Source organism: Syngnathus scovelli, chromosome 16 (genome assembly GCF_024217435.2).
Source record: "Syngnathus scovelli strain Florida chromosome 16, RoL_Ssco_1.2, whole genome shotgun sequence".
Taxonomy (NCBI): domain Eukaryota; kingdom Metazoa; phylum Chordata; class Actinopteri; order Syngnathiformes; family Syngnathidae; genus Syngnathus; species Syngnathus scovelli.
In genome coordinates this window covers 5,868,911-5,882,197 of record NC_090862.1, presented here as the reverse complement: position 1 = coordinate 5,882,197, position 13,287 = coordinate 5,868,911, and the positions used below count along the sequence as shown (strand labels likewise).

Sequence of the window (13,287 nt, the reverse complement as noted above, 5' to 3'; positions counted from 1 at the left end):
CAAAACTACATACAAGAACTTTTGTACAATAGTTTAATTGAATATTATTTGCTGGACTAAAGTGCAAGGGAACCCCCTGGTGGCCAGCCACAACAGCTAACTCATTTCGTGCCATTAAAAATACAGTCAAGCCTAAAATTGTCCATACTTTGAGTTGAAGTGAAATTGTAGTTATTTTCTTCAGTGAAAGTAGGCTAATATATTTTTAAACAACATCTTAAGTGAACACAGTCTCTTGTGCAGGATTCTTAAGGCGCCTGGATAGATGAAGAACAAGCTACTCCACGCTGTTTGTTGATCTTGATCTCAAAGTTAGTGACATTTTAGTTCAGGACAATTATTTAAAATGATTGAAATTTTAGTTCAGAACATCCATACATACATTTTCTATACCGCTTGACCCCACGGGGGTCGGGGGCGTGCTGGAGCCTCTCCCAGTCGTCATCGAGTAGTAGGCAGGGCACACCCTGAAGTGGTTGTAATTCAGAACAATTATTTAAAATAATTATTTAAAATAATAATTATTTTAAAATTTGAAATAATTTAAATATTATTTCAAATAATAATTATTTTAAATGATTTATTTTTGATAAGTTTGTGCTCACGTGATTTCTCCGCTGTGCGAGAACCGGACGTGACGTCTGAGGGGGCTGTCTGTACCTCCGCAAACGCTCTGAATCGGCAGAAAAAGCACCACCGGCTTTTCATGAATACACACGATTCTCTTTGTTTGTCTGTGCGGGTTCGGCCCGAAGAGCGAGCATAAATGAGACCAAAGATGATTGCACTTTTTTTGTTACTTTTTTACTTTGCAAACCGAGGTAGGTTTTCATGTATTTGTTGTGTTGCTAATCATTAGCAATAGACGATGATGGAGGCGGCTCTGTGGGGCACTGGGTAGCACACTGGGCATGCGCACGTCCGCCTCACAGTTAGGAGGGTGCGGGTTCAATTCCACCTCCGGCCCTCCCTGTGTGGAGTTTGCATGTTCTCCCCGGGCCCGCGTGGGTTTTCTCCGGGCAGGCACACCGGTTTCCTCTCACATCCCAACTAAGCGGTTTAGAAAAGGGATGGATGATGAACCCGGGATGATGGCCCGGGAGCCAGATACGGCCCGCCACATCATTTTATGTGCCCCGCGAAGACAATTTGTGCATCAAATTCATGTCATTACTAGAAGTGCAAATTGTCCTCCCATTTAATACCTTTTTTTATATATTTGACCAGTTTTTACTCGTCTGATTTGAAAACGAGTTATTTGTCAGTTTGTTTTGTAGCTTTTACTGTATATAATATGAGGTGTTCATACATTTATTTGGGTTGACAGTCATAATGGCCCTCCGAAAGGAGCTATGACTACAATGCGGCCCGTGGAAATAATGAGTTTGACTCCCCTGCTTTAAGGGGAATGACGAAATATTCTTCTCGTAGATTCTGTGCAGGATGAAGTGTCTTGCCGTGAAATTCAAGGCAACGAAGGCTGCTTCCTCAAATTTGATAAATGTTCCCCAGGGGGGCAAATTATCGTTCTGCAAGATGAGGTATTTGGATTTCAAACTTATCTCTTATGTTATTGTTGTTTTTATGTACCGATCTGAAACTGATCTTGATCTTCAATGTTCTGTTTGCTAACAGACTACTATCGGCCATGCCGACTACAGCAAGAATCCGCCCAGCTTTGACATCGATAAAACATTCGCAAGATCTATGAATGAGAGTGGTATTTTCTTAAACCACTGCATTAACGGTTCAATAGTGTACCACAATTGTAATGTAAGTTATGCTATTTCCATTTTGTTTTAAACTTGTCTGTAAATTTATGTGATTTTTTTGAACCGTGGATTCTATCGTGGTCAATTGTACCGTCTTTTGTGTTTCAGGGGATACCTGAATACAGCACAGATTTCTGTTGTACTTATGGTGAGTTTGGAACTGGTCTGAGTCATGAAATGCCTAAAATTCCGCCTATCTAACAATTCAAAACTGTGATCTGCATGTTAGGAGCGCCCGGAGCCAGTAGTCAGCCCAATGTAACTCATCCTATTGCCAATGATACTTTAAAGAATGGTGAGTATGGGACTGGTCTGACATGAAATGCCACGGATGAAAACGAGTCCCACCCCCTGATAACAATGACTGTATGTGTAGCAGGCATAATCTTGGGGGTCGTGGCTGTGGTTGCAGGTGTGATCGCGGTCGTGGTCCTGTGCAGGAAGTGCATGAGGTAATATAAAACTTTTCTACATTTGTTCAGTAAAGTTATTGGCGATGACAGCGGAAACAGCACAGAGCACGTTGACAGGCGGGCGCCACCCAACAAGCCATATGCAATACTTATTTTAAAGGAAAATTACTTTGTCTGACCGAAGAAAATTATGGATTACTCGATTATCAAAATATGAGATTCATTTGATAATTGATGTTTGTTGATTAATCGATTTATTTTGACACCTCCACATGACACTCATAATTTATTCCCCACCAGGAAAAAAGAAAAGAAAAAGATGCTGTCCAAGTAAGGCTTTTTTGTTTTGTTTAAAAAAAATTATGAAATTAGAGGAAAATTATGGATTACTTGATTATCAAATATGATTATCAAAATTTGAGATTCATTTGATAATTGATGTTTGTTGATTAATCGATTTATTTTGACACCTCCACATGACACTCATAATTTAGTCCATTCCGGGAAAAGGAAACCAGAAGGGAAACAATGGGGACACTCTGCACCTCCAGTAAGGCCGCTTTTGTCTGCAGGGTTGTCGTTGAGGCTGCCCAAGCTCGCCCAAGCTTAGGTCGGACTTGTTTCTTCTCTGCCAGTAAATAAATTCTTCTGCAGGTCTTTAAATGCTAACCATTCTCTCTATCAACAATTGCTCCTCAGGCGACTCTTCTGTGAAGCTCCTGAAGTATGCGGATGACACCACTCTTATCGACTGCGTACAGACAGGTGGAGCGACTGGTCCACTGGTGTGGCCAAAACCACCGGGAGTTGAACCAGCTCAAGGCCGTGGAGATGAAAGAGGACCAGGAGAGACCCTTCACCACTTCCACCCCTCACCTTTAAGTTCCTAGGATCCATAATCTCTCGGGACCTAAAATGGACCGGCCACATAGGCTGTGTCCGGAAGAAGGCCCAGCACCGGCTGTACTTTCTGAGACAGCTCAGGAAGTGTGTGTGTGTGTGTGTGTGTGTGTGTTGGAGGTTGCTCTAGTGGTAGGCAGAAGAATCACTTATATAAATGACAAAACTACGTACATGAGCTGTTGTACGATAGTTTAATTGAATATTATTTTCTGGTCATTAAGGTGATACTGAGAGAGGGAAGTAGAATCTCCTCAAAGTTTTGGAACAGCAAGATTACCTCCCAAAACCTTGGGATTGCTCTTGTGAGCTATTCCAATACGTTTGGAGGTAAGTGTATACCTCCAGGTGGTAACATGGACTTGGTTCCTTCACCATGTGGCGCTGTTCCACACCGCTACGGTAGCAGGGCAGATTTTGAGTGGGTTGGGGTTATTCCCGTTGATATTTGCCCCAGGGCAGAAGAACGGATACATTTTGTCTGTGAAGAAGTCGGTGAATGTGTAGATGGTTGTCATGCTGACCGGATTGGAGAAGATCACCTCGCCGGCGTCATAGTCCAGCTGCACCCTGACCCTGTTTAACTCGCCCTCCACGCGCAAGGTGGTGCTGGGCCTGGTCATGGCCGAGTACTCACCCTCGTAGTGTGAGATCATCCAAAAACCGCCCTCGGGGCAGCCGGAGATGCGACCTTTCCTGTCAATGGACTCCTTGACCACCCCAAGCATCCAGTCTTCCTTGTCTCCCACCTCCACCTCCCAGGCGTGGCGGCCCGCCGTGAAGCCTTCGGAGCCCAACACGAAGACAAAGTGGCCGAACCGCTCCGGGTTGTCTGGGAGCTGCTGGAGGGAGCCGCTGTTAGCCACGCAAGTGAGGTCCTTGGAGATGGACAACCACGAATACGCCGTGTTGGGATCCAGGGTGATGGGTGCTAAAAGAAAAAAAATGAGCATAATTTTCAAACATGAGTTATGTAAAAATGTGGCTAATTTACTAATTATCTCCACACAGATTGCCCACCCATTTTTCTCCCACGCTCTGCTTCTGCAAGTTGAATCAAACAAGCTCCACCCCCGGTTGTCATGGTAACAAGAAAATAGCCCTGCTCTACATAAATAAAGCATTGCAATGTGCTTACTGTATTGAACCATGGCCACCATCTTCGCCCAAATGTGGTACTTGAGGGAACTGACGTGCTTTGCCACGTTGAGAAGCGCTCCAGGCACTTTTCCCGGATCCTTCACTTGAATCTCTGCCCTTTGAACCATCCGAAAAAAAATAACATTCAAATCTTCTAACACACACACAACACAATCGGGTTAAAGTGGTTATGGCATCGTCATGAATATAAACACGCTTACCTTTTCTTCGTGTTGGGATAGTTCTAGAATGAAAAGTGAAAAAACATTCAAGTATGAATCTATTTCTAACATTCTTTTAATGACAGTATCCCTTTATTTGTCCGCTCGGCTTGCAGATGAATCGGCAAAACGTAAAGTCACCTGCAGGAAGCGCGCGTCGGCGGACGCGATCTCATTCTCCACGGCGATGACAGCGTGCGAGAAGGTAAGGATGTCTCTGGTGATGCTGTCGGCCTTCTTCTTCACCAGCTCTCGCTTCTCCTCCGCCTCCTGCTGCACGACGGCCAGCCGTGTTGTTTCCTCCTTTTGTAGGAAATCACGCAGCTGCTGAAACTCCTCTTTGATATGCTGCTCAGTGGCCTGAGTTTGGTTCTGAAACAAATACAAATGAGTCAACAACATGGATTACAACTCCAAATTGTGTCAGGTTCAGTAAATTTTAACTAGTGGCTCAAAAGCTCCCTCTAGTGGTGTGTGATTGAATCATTGTCTCAGTAGAGTTCAGTTGTATTTAACTTTGAACTACATTAAATTGTTTAAGAATGTTTTCTTTTGACCCTTTTTTTTTCCATTTTGTGCAATTTTAATTAAATCATTTTGTCATTACTTTTTAAATGTTGCCCACACTTTCTTTTTCTATAAAACAAAAACATGCATCAAAAAACTGTTGTCTATTATTCACCTGCAAAAACATCTTTCATCACATTGGATTGTTTTCAAAGCATTCTGTTTGTTGATACCTTGATGTGCACAGTTGTGTCATCACACTCCTGCTTGGCCTCATACAGGCGCCGCAGGTTCTTCTTTAGGGGGATCAGATCCTTCTTCAGCGCTTCCTGAGGGCGACACCATGACATGTCAAAGAATAGACAGGTGTAAGGGTGATGACACATTTCATAGTCTTGCATTTGAACCTTATGAAATATAAAACAAGCAACCAAAATAAATATTTTATAGTTGCTCAAGCATAACAAACATACAAAACACATTGATAGTGATGAATCAGAACAGGGCAAATGAAATCCCCAAAATATGAAAATACGGCCAAAGACACAAGAAAATCTGTCACTAGCACCAGACCTACCTTACAATCGTGCGCACCTTCTTCCAGAGGACACACTCTGTGACCGTGGTGTTTCTTGGAGGTGTGGCACACGCAGCAGAGGACCTCCAAGTCATCCAGGCAGAAGAGCTTGAGGACTTCTCCATGGGAATCACACCTCACCACCTGCTGCTGCTGCTGCTCCTCATCCCAGTGGCCGTTCAGTCCTGTAGCCCCCGCGCTGTCCGCCCGGCGCCGCTGCTCCACCAGAAAGGTGTCAGCCACGTTCTTGAGGGCCAAGCTGACGGTGGGCTCGGTCAGCGAGCATTTCCTGCGGCAGATAGGGCACTCGCGGCGGGCCTTCTTCTTGTTCCAAAACTGCTGCAGGCAAGCCCGGCAGAAGCTGTGGCTGCACTTGAGCACCACGGGCTCCTTGAAGATCTCACAGCACACCGGGCACGACAGCTCTTCTTCCAGCACGGAACTCGAGCGCGACGACACGGCCCGCGGTCGCAGGGCCGTGTTCGCCTTGGAGGTCTGCAGGAAGGAAAGCTTCCCGGGTTGGGAGGAAGCGCGTGGGCGTGACGCCATGGCTTAGATAATGCGATCCTCAAACTGCCGAGAGTGGACTAGGCTGGGTTTACGGCAACAGGGGCTTTTGAACTACAGGGAGTCGAAAAACAGGTTTGGGAAAAGCCCTCATTGGCTGCTTTATTTTTTTAGGTGGAAACAGCAACACATGGTCATGTGATGCACACTGTCAACCTGACCAGAAAAAAAACAAATTGTTTCCAAAATGGTGAGAAAGAAACTGAAGCAAAAACACCAACCATGTGATCTTGATTAGAACTGCATTATAATTAGCCATGAAGAGTGCCATACAAAGTCACGTTTGCTGCAGTCAGTGTTTAGTAACATCATCTCCAAAGTGTGAATAACAAAATGGCTTCAGAATTCTGCCCACACATAAGAGCATGTTTTTCCCCAAACAGCAAGAAGACGCATAACAGAAGTCATTCCTAGTAGACCTTCCTCCTATATGAACTCGTATTGAAAAGAAAAAAGTGTTTTTATAACTTAAATTGCTTTACTTCCACAGCGCTGTCATGTTTATCACTTTATATAAAAACACTAGCCATAAAAAAAAACAGCAAAGCAACTAAACTGCATCTCTGAACCTAAGCAAGTAACCTAACACTGCTTTTTTTTTTTTTTTTACAATATAAGTGTCATCAAAAGTAATACCGCAGTCACCACAATAGAAGGTGCGACTCAAACACTACCGCTAGGCAAGCTACAATTAACATTATGACCTTTTTGACAGCCCACTTCTCCTTTGGAAGTCAAATACAGCAAAGTTGATGAATAAAAATTAAAACATGCTTGTCAAAAAAAAAATGAAGCAAGTAGAGAGGCTCGGAATAAACACAACACTGCCAATACAACAGAGCCTCTGTTGTCTCGGGCCACCGAACACCATATAACATCGATTTGTGTGTGTGTGGAAGGGGAGGGGCAACCAATACATGGCCCACCATGCAAGTTGACACACATACAAACTAAATAGGAAACATTAACAAAACAAATTGAACATTTTAAGACATGCGTGGCCCTTGAGGGACTGAAATGGCGGCTTGATAGGGAAAAGATTTCTCAACCCTGCAGTAGTCAGTGTGCGGCATGCACGTTCGCGAGGCTCGTCTTCATGCTTACGCACGCCTATTCCTTCACACCTGCCGAGGAATGCTAGGGCCACACTCAAAAAGAATAATAATTGCACTACCAGATTTATGTGAAAATCATACACACATAAGTTGCATGCAACAAACCAGACGACTCTTTAAATTACTGTGATTTTTGTGACGCTGGAACGGATTAGTGGCATTTCCATTCATTTCAATGGGGAAAGATGATTTGAGATGTATCAGAGAAAATACATTTGAACTTTCCAGGGTGGCCCTGACACCCCTTTATAGATGGGAACCGTAGGAAGACGAGGTAAAATAAAAATAAATGCACTTGATTTCCACCTCTTTGTCACAAAAGTCTCTACCAAAGACAAAAATGGCAAACAGCAGGAGTTAAACAGTATAGTGAATAAAAACAAACCATTTGTGTTGAGTTCCCAAGTAGTGACCACACACACAAGTCCGTCAGGCTTCGTCGGCAAGTCATGTGACGCTCACACCCGTCCGACTTTAGCGTCGCCGATAGCGCCCCACACGTCGAAGACAAACTCATCCGGGAAGGCGAAGTCGCCCAACGTCTCGTCGAGAGCCTCGGCAAACTCGTCTGGGTTCTTTTTGTCCTTTCCCAGCTCCACCATGGTGGCCGCTGGAGGGAAAAGTTTCAAATTAGGCTTCCAAAATTCAATATAAATTAACAGGAGAATTAGCTCACAAAAATGTTTCTTAAATGTTAGCAAGACTTGACGAAAGCCTACAGTCGACGTACCCAGCTCGCTATCTCTGATGCCCATGTAGCTCTCCAGGAGGTCGTCTACCTTCTCAATGGCTTTTTCCTCAAATGCCGAGGGCTGAAGAAGGCGTGACAGACCAAAACATTACACACTCAAATACACAATTGAGAAAATGTCAACTCGTCAGAGTTCACTGCAAGCTCACCACTTCCTCTACGGTAGCGGGACCCTTAGAACGCAACCGTAAGGTTCCCCTGCCGGTGCCTAGCTGGACCCCGGATGATGACCTGGAGCCTCCAGATCGCTGGCTGATCATATCTGCACATAGTAAACACTCAGTTACACACACACAGGACACAGACGGGAAGATCAAATCCACGTCAGCTCTACCGAAGGCTTTGAGCGGCTCCACCAGCTTGATGGTGAAGTCCTTGCCCTTGGGCAGCTCCTTGAGCATCTTGGCAACCTCGTAATGCCGACACCCAATCAGGCGATGGCCGTTGATGGACTCGATCATGTCGCCCACGTTGATCACCTGGATCTGATGGATGATGCTGCCTTCGCGGATTCTCTGCAGGAGTTGGGTGGGTATAAAAAAAAAAACAAAAAAATTGTGGAATCTTCAATTTTTTTCCACTTCACTGGAGAGAACTTTTCAAAAAAAGCACCTCACCTTGATGAAAGCATAACCGGCTCCATTATCAGTGATGGTCAAGCCCAGTGCATCCTCCCCTTTGAACACTTCAATTTCTTTCTTTTGGCCTTTAATGTGGGCAAAGATAAAGTCCTCTAACCCAATTTGCCCCCCCAACAATTTGTCCATATCCACCTTGTGAGTGTTCAATGTGCAAAACATCACCTGCAGAGGAAGAGGAAAATGCTTATATTGCTCAGGTCTTGATATGAAAGGTCCACGTGGCGACTCACCTCCGCCGGAGGGATCCCGAAGGCTTCGCCGATCTTGGCGTAGAGCTCCCGCACGTTGCTGAAGCCCTCGATGCGTCCGGTGGGGCTGCCGTGGGCCAGCTGCGTGTGGAAGATGAGGCGCGGCCGCATGCTGCTTGGCGGCGGGGGCAAACCCTCCGAGGCAGCGCCTTCTCCTAAGCCCACCACTCCGCTTCCATTCAAACCGTCCACGTTGAGACCGGCGCGGATGGGCTCCGCTTCCTCATTTTCCACCAGGGGCGACGCCTTCTTTCTTCTTCCCAGACCCAGAGGCATAGTCTTTCTGGGAGGGGGGGGTTGTTGAGACAGTGGTGGTCCTATGAGCAGGTGGGTTGGATTTGTAGGTGACAGTGAGACTGTGGTGCTTCAGACGAGCTCGAGAGCTGTCTTAAAGCGCCAGGGTGTGGACACACAAATCCACACATCAGAGAAGTGGAATAGAAGTCCAGGAGGGGTTCCGCGGGGGGTCGTCCGCTGCTAAACAACAAAAAAGAATGAGAGAGGCGATGAGTGTTCTTTTGTTACATAAGCGAACCCAAACAAAACACATCTGTAGATGCTTTCAAATCCATGTATTTCCATAAAATGCTTTTTCTCACCTGTCATGTCAGAGCTAGCACGCTAACGGAAATCGGAAAGCCCAACACGCCGATTTAAACACAAACATGAATTACAACTGACGCCCTTATTAAAATTCTCAATTTAATAGTGACTTGTGAACAGAGTGTGGTTAAAACAGGACGGGCCAGTCAAGTCTTACCCGAGCAGGAGTTTTTAGCCAAGTGTCGTTAGCTAGTCCACTAACAGCAAGTCCTGAGGTGAAGTTGTCAACAAAATAAGATCCACAAATGAAATCGTAAGAGTTGGACCACCCAGCTGACAGTTGCGGTTGTTCTCGATGGGGTTTAAAAGCGAGGGGGGATGAAATGCGCCGGGTGTGTACTGCTTGCGTGCTGGTATGCAGCTGCGGATGGTTAGCTTTAGCTTTCCAGCCCGGTTAGGGGTGGAGCAATGATGCCTCCACGTTCACTTGGAAAAATGAAACGCATTAAGGGTAGAGCCATCACGCTTTCACGTCCACTCGGAAACATGGACATCCACATTCCGAACTGTTATTCAAAATATTTTTACATGGATCACGACAGTTCAAACGTTTAATGATACGTGTAGTTATGCCAGCATAAATACTTGATTGCACCATGTTTGTCCTCTTTCTTGGCTTCCGGAGACATCTTGTTTTTATGTAAAAAATATTTTCTTTTAAAAAGTCCACACTTTGTTCATAGTTGCCTGCATAAGTCTTGCAACACAGGCTAAAGTCTTTATATTTCAATTTTGTGTGGAATCAGAGTAGCCACGGATGCCATTGCATCTGCTCCAATGTGGCTCGCTGCTCCACGTCTGATGTTAAGCAAATCCATAGGAAGTCTTTGCAATCTGCAGGGAACAAAATAGGTTGTTAGTTGCAGTGATGGAGAAAAAAATAAACTTTATAGACCATTTCACAACGTTTGGAAACAATAAGACCACCCCTGAAGTGTAAATTAAAATCACTGATCTGTCCCCAGTTTGAAACAAATTCCAATTAAACATTTAAAGGTCTACTAAGCGCTTCAGGGATAACTTTTACCTTGAGATAGTACTCGGTTCAACGTGAGGCCTTTAAAGAGGAACATGAGTGTATCAAAACGTTCCGTTCCGTCCAGTAATTCGAAGAGCAGCGCGCCCAGCTGCCAAACGGTGGCCGGGCCGGCCTTGTACGGCCGCTTAAAAACATATTCTGGAGGGGCGTACCGTAAGGTTCCTGTAGGTAAACACAAAGAATATTTCGGGCTATGTTTCTTAAGATAATCCTTGGTGATGATTTTTTCTTTCCATTTGGTTTCTCCCGCTTTACCGGCATATTCTCGATAAGGTTCTTCGTTCACAAAGCAGCTGCAGCCAAAGTCTATGAGGCGTACTCGAGGGAGACTGAAAGTGGCCTCCAGCAAGATGTTCCTCTGCTTCAGATCTCGATGGAAAACGTTGACGGCGTGCATTTTGATTGCGGCGTCCACAAGCTGCTTCATGATGTTCTGACAAACAAAAGAGTTTTACAGCCACTTAAAAAATAAAAAATAGTCATAAGAATTTCTTTACCTTTGCTTCATACTCCTCCAACGGCCCAAGTTTGTATTTGGTCCTGAACGTGAAGAGGTCCACGGAAGGTACCGGCCTCTCCATGACCAGAACCAGCTCTTTTTCTAGGTCATACGTGTCCAACAGCAGGACGACTGCGGAGGAGCCGTCAGCGTTTTTTAACGAGGATGCTTGCAGCATGAGCCATGCTTCTAAGGGCACCTTCTGGACTTTTCCGTTGATGTACTACAGATGAAGAAATATAAACTGTCAGGATTTCTTTTTTTTTTTTTTTTTTTACATAGGTTTGCTTCTGTTTGAATTTTTAAGCATGTTGGGCAAGGCTGGCACACTCACCAAAAAGACGCTCTCCACTTTTTCGATGGGGATGTATTTGATGGCCACCTACGGGATAGAGTCAAATCGTTATTACGGGGAACGATGCTGGATGGGTTCGTAAAAGCGCACTTACTGGGAAATAGTCGCTTTTCCTGAATCCGGCGTATACCGATCCGAAGCCTCCTTCCCCGAGCTTCTCTAGTTGCTGATACTTCTGCACAAACAATGCTGCAAAGACAAAGATCAGGTTTACTTTGCTTACCTCAGAGCAGACAAATTGATTTTTTTGGGGGAGGAATTCAAATGCAGTACTGGATTGTGACTTTGCAAAGTTCTGAACTTACTTCGGGTGGTGTCGGCCGGTTGTAAGGCGGGCGGGCAGCAAGGACAAGCCGGGAGGGTGGCGGACTTCTGAGCGACATTCTTCACGGGTTGCCTGGTTTGTTTTTGGACTTCGGCTTTCACGCTGGACTTCCTCTTGGTGGTCAGCTTGGCCAGCAGAGCTTTGACGGACACGTCGGCGACTTCTACCTGAGGCTTTTTGGCGACGACGGCCACTTCGGGTTTTGCGCTGTATTTGCTGTTTAGGACTTTAGCCAGCAGGGCCTTGACGGACAACTCGGTGGTGGGTTCCTTGGCGAGGACATCCGCTTTAGCGTTGGACTTGCGTCTCGGCCTTATAGCGGGCAACCCTTTGGCTGAGACGTCCAGTCCTTGCTCCTTGGTGAGGGACTCAAGTTTTATTACTGCTTTTCGTTTACTAGTCCTTTTGACCTGAAGAACATTCCCCGGAACCTCAGCGACTTCCGGTCTCTGTTCCTTGGGTTGGATGTCTTGTTTTGGGGTTGTCTGCCACTTGGTCCTCTTAACCGGCACCACCTCCTGGGAAATCTGATCTACGGTCTCCGGTATAGTTTGCGCCAGCTCCTGCTTGGTTTCGCCAACGATTGGAATGGTGCCACAAAATCTCCTCATGGGCATCGCTCCATTTCTGATGGCCTTAGTGTCAGGTTTTAACAGCACGCAGCCTTCCATAAAGGGGGTGAAGTCTCGGGCTTCTGTAACTAAGAGATATCAAATTGTAAGGACGGACAAAATATTTCCATATTTTTATTTTAAAATCTAAATGTTTAACATTTTGAAACAAGTTGCAGTTTTTTGCACCGTGATCATTTGCATGCCTATAAGCCACATGCTACTATTTGGGAATATTATATTACAAAACTCTTTTATGTTCCGGCATGATCCTAAACATATGATGAAACCTATTTTTCCAATGCAATTTTAAAGATTAGCACTTCCGTTGCTTGTAACTCACCAGGGTGGATGTTAGTGGGCAGAAATGGAAACGGGTGAAACTTGTCGCCGTTCATGTTGCTGCTGTTGCCTGCAGAACGGGCCCGTCGTTATGCTTATTTCTTGAGTGTAAACATGGATCCCTTTGCACATAATGCAGAGACTGTGTTTTAGAGGCTTGCGCGTGCTGCAGCTGAGTCATAAAGGGGCTGCGATCACAAACACGTCAAAGGCGCGGAGTCGCCGGCGGGACTCGAACAAGGGCCCGACGGGCGTGACACAAGCTGGCGACTTAAACCGGCGCCGAGCACGACCTTCAGAAATCAATCCACTTTGGACAAAGACATGAAGCGCCGTCACCTTTTCTCATCGTGATGCGCTTGAGAGCTTTGCGAAAGCTGTTATTGACGTTCCAATCAAAGTGCTCAAGTATGCGAGGTTTGCTTTATCAGAGGCAACTGTGCTGTTATTACAAAAAGTCAATACGAGGCACGATTGGGCTGTGTCGGACTACGCTGGACCGTGGACAATTCCTTACGTACAGCTGCAGCAAAAAAGCGTTGGTAGCAACACAAATCGTGTCCAAGCATTTAATTTTTGTTACAAATGCATATATATAATCCGTTGCAGCCACCACTCTAAAAAAAATTTTTTTCAGTGCAAGTAGCGCACTATATTTTGT

The 13,287-nt window shown here is 45.4% G+C and overlaps 3 protein-coding genes across 10 annotated transcripts; 1 reads left to right on the top strand and 2 right to left on the bottom strand.

The window, feature by feature from the left end:
- Positions 1–629: 629 nt before the first annotated feature.
- On the top strand, positions 630–4,218 carry LOC125983894 (uncharacterized). 6 transcript variants are annotated; one of them, XM_049745618.2, is made up of 9 exons: positions 630–821; positions 1,432–1,541; positions 1,636–1,773; positions 1,881–1,920; positions 2,002–2,067; positions 2,152–2,224; positions 2,486–2,515; positions 2,758–2,795; positions 2,885–4,218. In XM_049745618.2, the coding sequence occupies exons 1-9, from the start codon at positions 767–769 to the stop codon at positions 3,073–3,075; spliced, it is 741 nt and encodes a 246-aa protein (XP_049601575.1). In that variant the 5' UTR covers positions 630–766; the 3' UTR covers positions 3,076–4,218. The 6 variants fall into 6 exon arrangements, with proteins under 6 accessions (XP_049601575.1, XP_049601570.1, XP_049601574.1 ...); XM_049745613.2 differs by having other exon boundaries at positions 2,680–2,795; XM_049745617.2 differs by having other exon boundaries at positions 2,149–2,224.
- LOC125983843 (E3 ubiquitin-protein ligase TRIM39) lies at positions 3,261–6,139 on the bottom strand. 2 transcript variants are annotated; one of them, XM_049745499.2, is made up of 6 exons: positions 5,531–6,135; positions 5,187–5,282; positions 4,588–4,818; positions 4,447–4,469; positions 4,224–4,342; positions 3,261–4,016 (listed from the first exon to the last, which is right to left on the bottom strand). In XM_049745499.2, the coding sequence occupies exons 1-6, from the start codon at positions 6,077–6,079 to the stop codon at positions 3,457–3,459; spliced, it is 1,578 nt and encodes a 525-aa protein (XP_049601456.1). In that variant the 5' UTR covers positions 6,080–6,135; the 3' UTR covers positions 3,261–3,456. The 2 variants fall into 2 exon arrangements, with proteins under 2 accessions (XP_049601456.1, XP_049601455.1); XM_049745498.2 differs by having other exon boundaries at positions 3,261–4,342; positions 5,531–6,139.
- Positions 6,140–6,173: 34 nt separating this feature from the next.
- Positions 6,174–12,913, bottom strand: gipc1 (GIPC PDZ domain containing family, member 1). Of its 2 annotated transcripts, XR_007486804.2 has the most exons (9): positions 12,628–12,913; positions 11,654–12,373; positions 11,443–11,537; positions 11,328–11,375; positions 10,992–11,216; positions 10,750–10,927; positions 10,483–10,656; positions 9,613–10,289; positions 9,124–9,329 (listed from the first exon to the last, which is right to left on the bottom strand). XR_007486804.2 is itself a non-coding variant. In XM_049745509.2 (7 exons), the coding sequence occupies exons 2-7, from the start codon at positions 9,126–9,128 to the stop codon at positions 7,671–7,673; spliced, it is 1,008 nt and encodes a 335-aa protein (XP_049601466.1). In that variant the 5' UTR covers positions 9,129–9,329; positions 9,613–10,169; the 3' UTR covers positions 6,174–7,670. The 2 variants fall into 2 exon arrangements, 1 of the variants encoding a protein (XP_049601466.1); XM_049745509.2 differs by lacking the exons at positions 10,483–10,656; positions 10,750–10,927; positions 10,992–11,216; ... (2 more) ...; positions 11,654–12,373; positions 12,628–12,913 and adding exons at positions 6,174–7,822; positions 7,943–8,024; positions 8,113–8,225; positions 8,298–8,478; positions 8,581–8,766 and having other exon boundaries at positions 8,835–9,329; positions 9,613–10,169.
- Between the last annotated feature and the right edge of the window lie 374 nt (positions 12,914–13,287).

What these genes read in the sequence shown, in the direction of transcription:
- LOC125983894 (XM_049745612.2), top strand. Translation starts at nt 767, where the DNA reads ATGAGACCAAAGATGATTGCACTTTTTTTGTTACTTTTTTACTTTGCA. An exon ending in TTTTTACTTTGCAAACCGAG is followed by an intron (nt 822 to 1,431) that starts GTAGGTTTTCAT and finishes TTCTTCTCGTAG; the next exon opens with ATTCTGTGCAGGATGAAGTG. An exon ending in TAGTGTACCACAATTGTAAT is followed by an intron (nt 1,774 to 1,880) that starts GTAAGTTATGCT and finishes TTTGTGTTTCAG; the next exon opens with GGGATACCTGAATACAGCAC.
- LOC125983843 (XM_049745498.2), bottom strand. Translation starts at nt 6,079, where the DNA reads ATGGCGTCACGCCCACGCGCTTCCTCCCAACCCGGGAAGCTTTCCTTC. An exon ending in AAGGTGCGCACGATTGTAAG is followed by an intron (nt 5,283 to 5,530) that starts GTAGGTCTGGTG and finishes TGTCGCCCTCAG; the next exon opens with GAAGCGCTGAAGAAGGATCT. An exon ending in ACACAACTGTGCACATCAAG is followed by an intron (nt 4,819 to 5,186) that starts GTATCAACAAAC and finishes TATTTGTTTCAG; the next exon opens with AACCAAACTCAGGCCACTGA.
- gipc1 (XM_049745509.2), bottom strand. Translation starts at nt 9,128, where the DNA reads ATGCCTCTGGGTCTGGGAAGAAGAAAGAAGGCGTCGCCCCTGGTGGAA. An exon ending in GGAGCCGCTCAAAGCCTTCG is followed by an intron (nt 8,226 to 8,297) that starts GTAGAGCTGACG and finishes TACTATGTGCAG; the next exon opens with ATATGATCAGCCAGCGATCT. An exon ending in CATCAGAGATAGCGAGCTGG is followed by an intron (nt 7,823 to 7,942) that starts GTACGTCGACTG and finishes TTTTCCCTCCAG; the next exon opens with CGGCCACCATGGTGGAGCTG.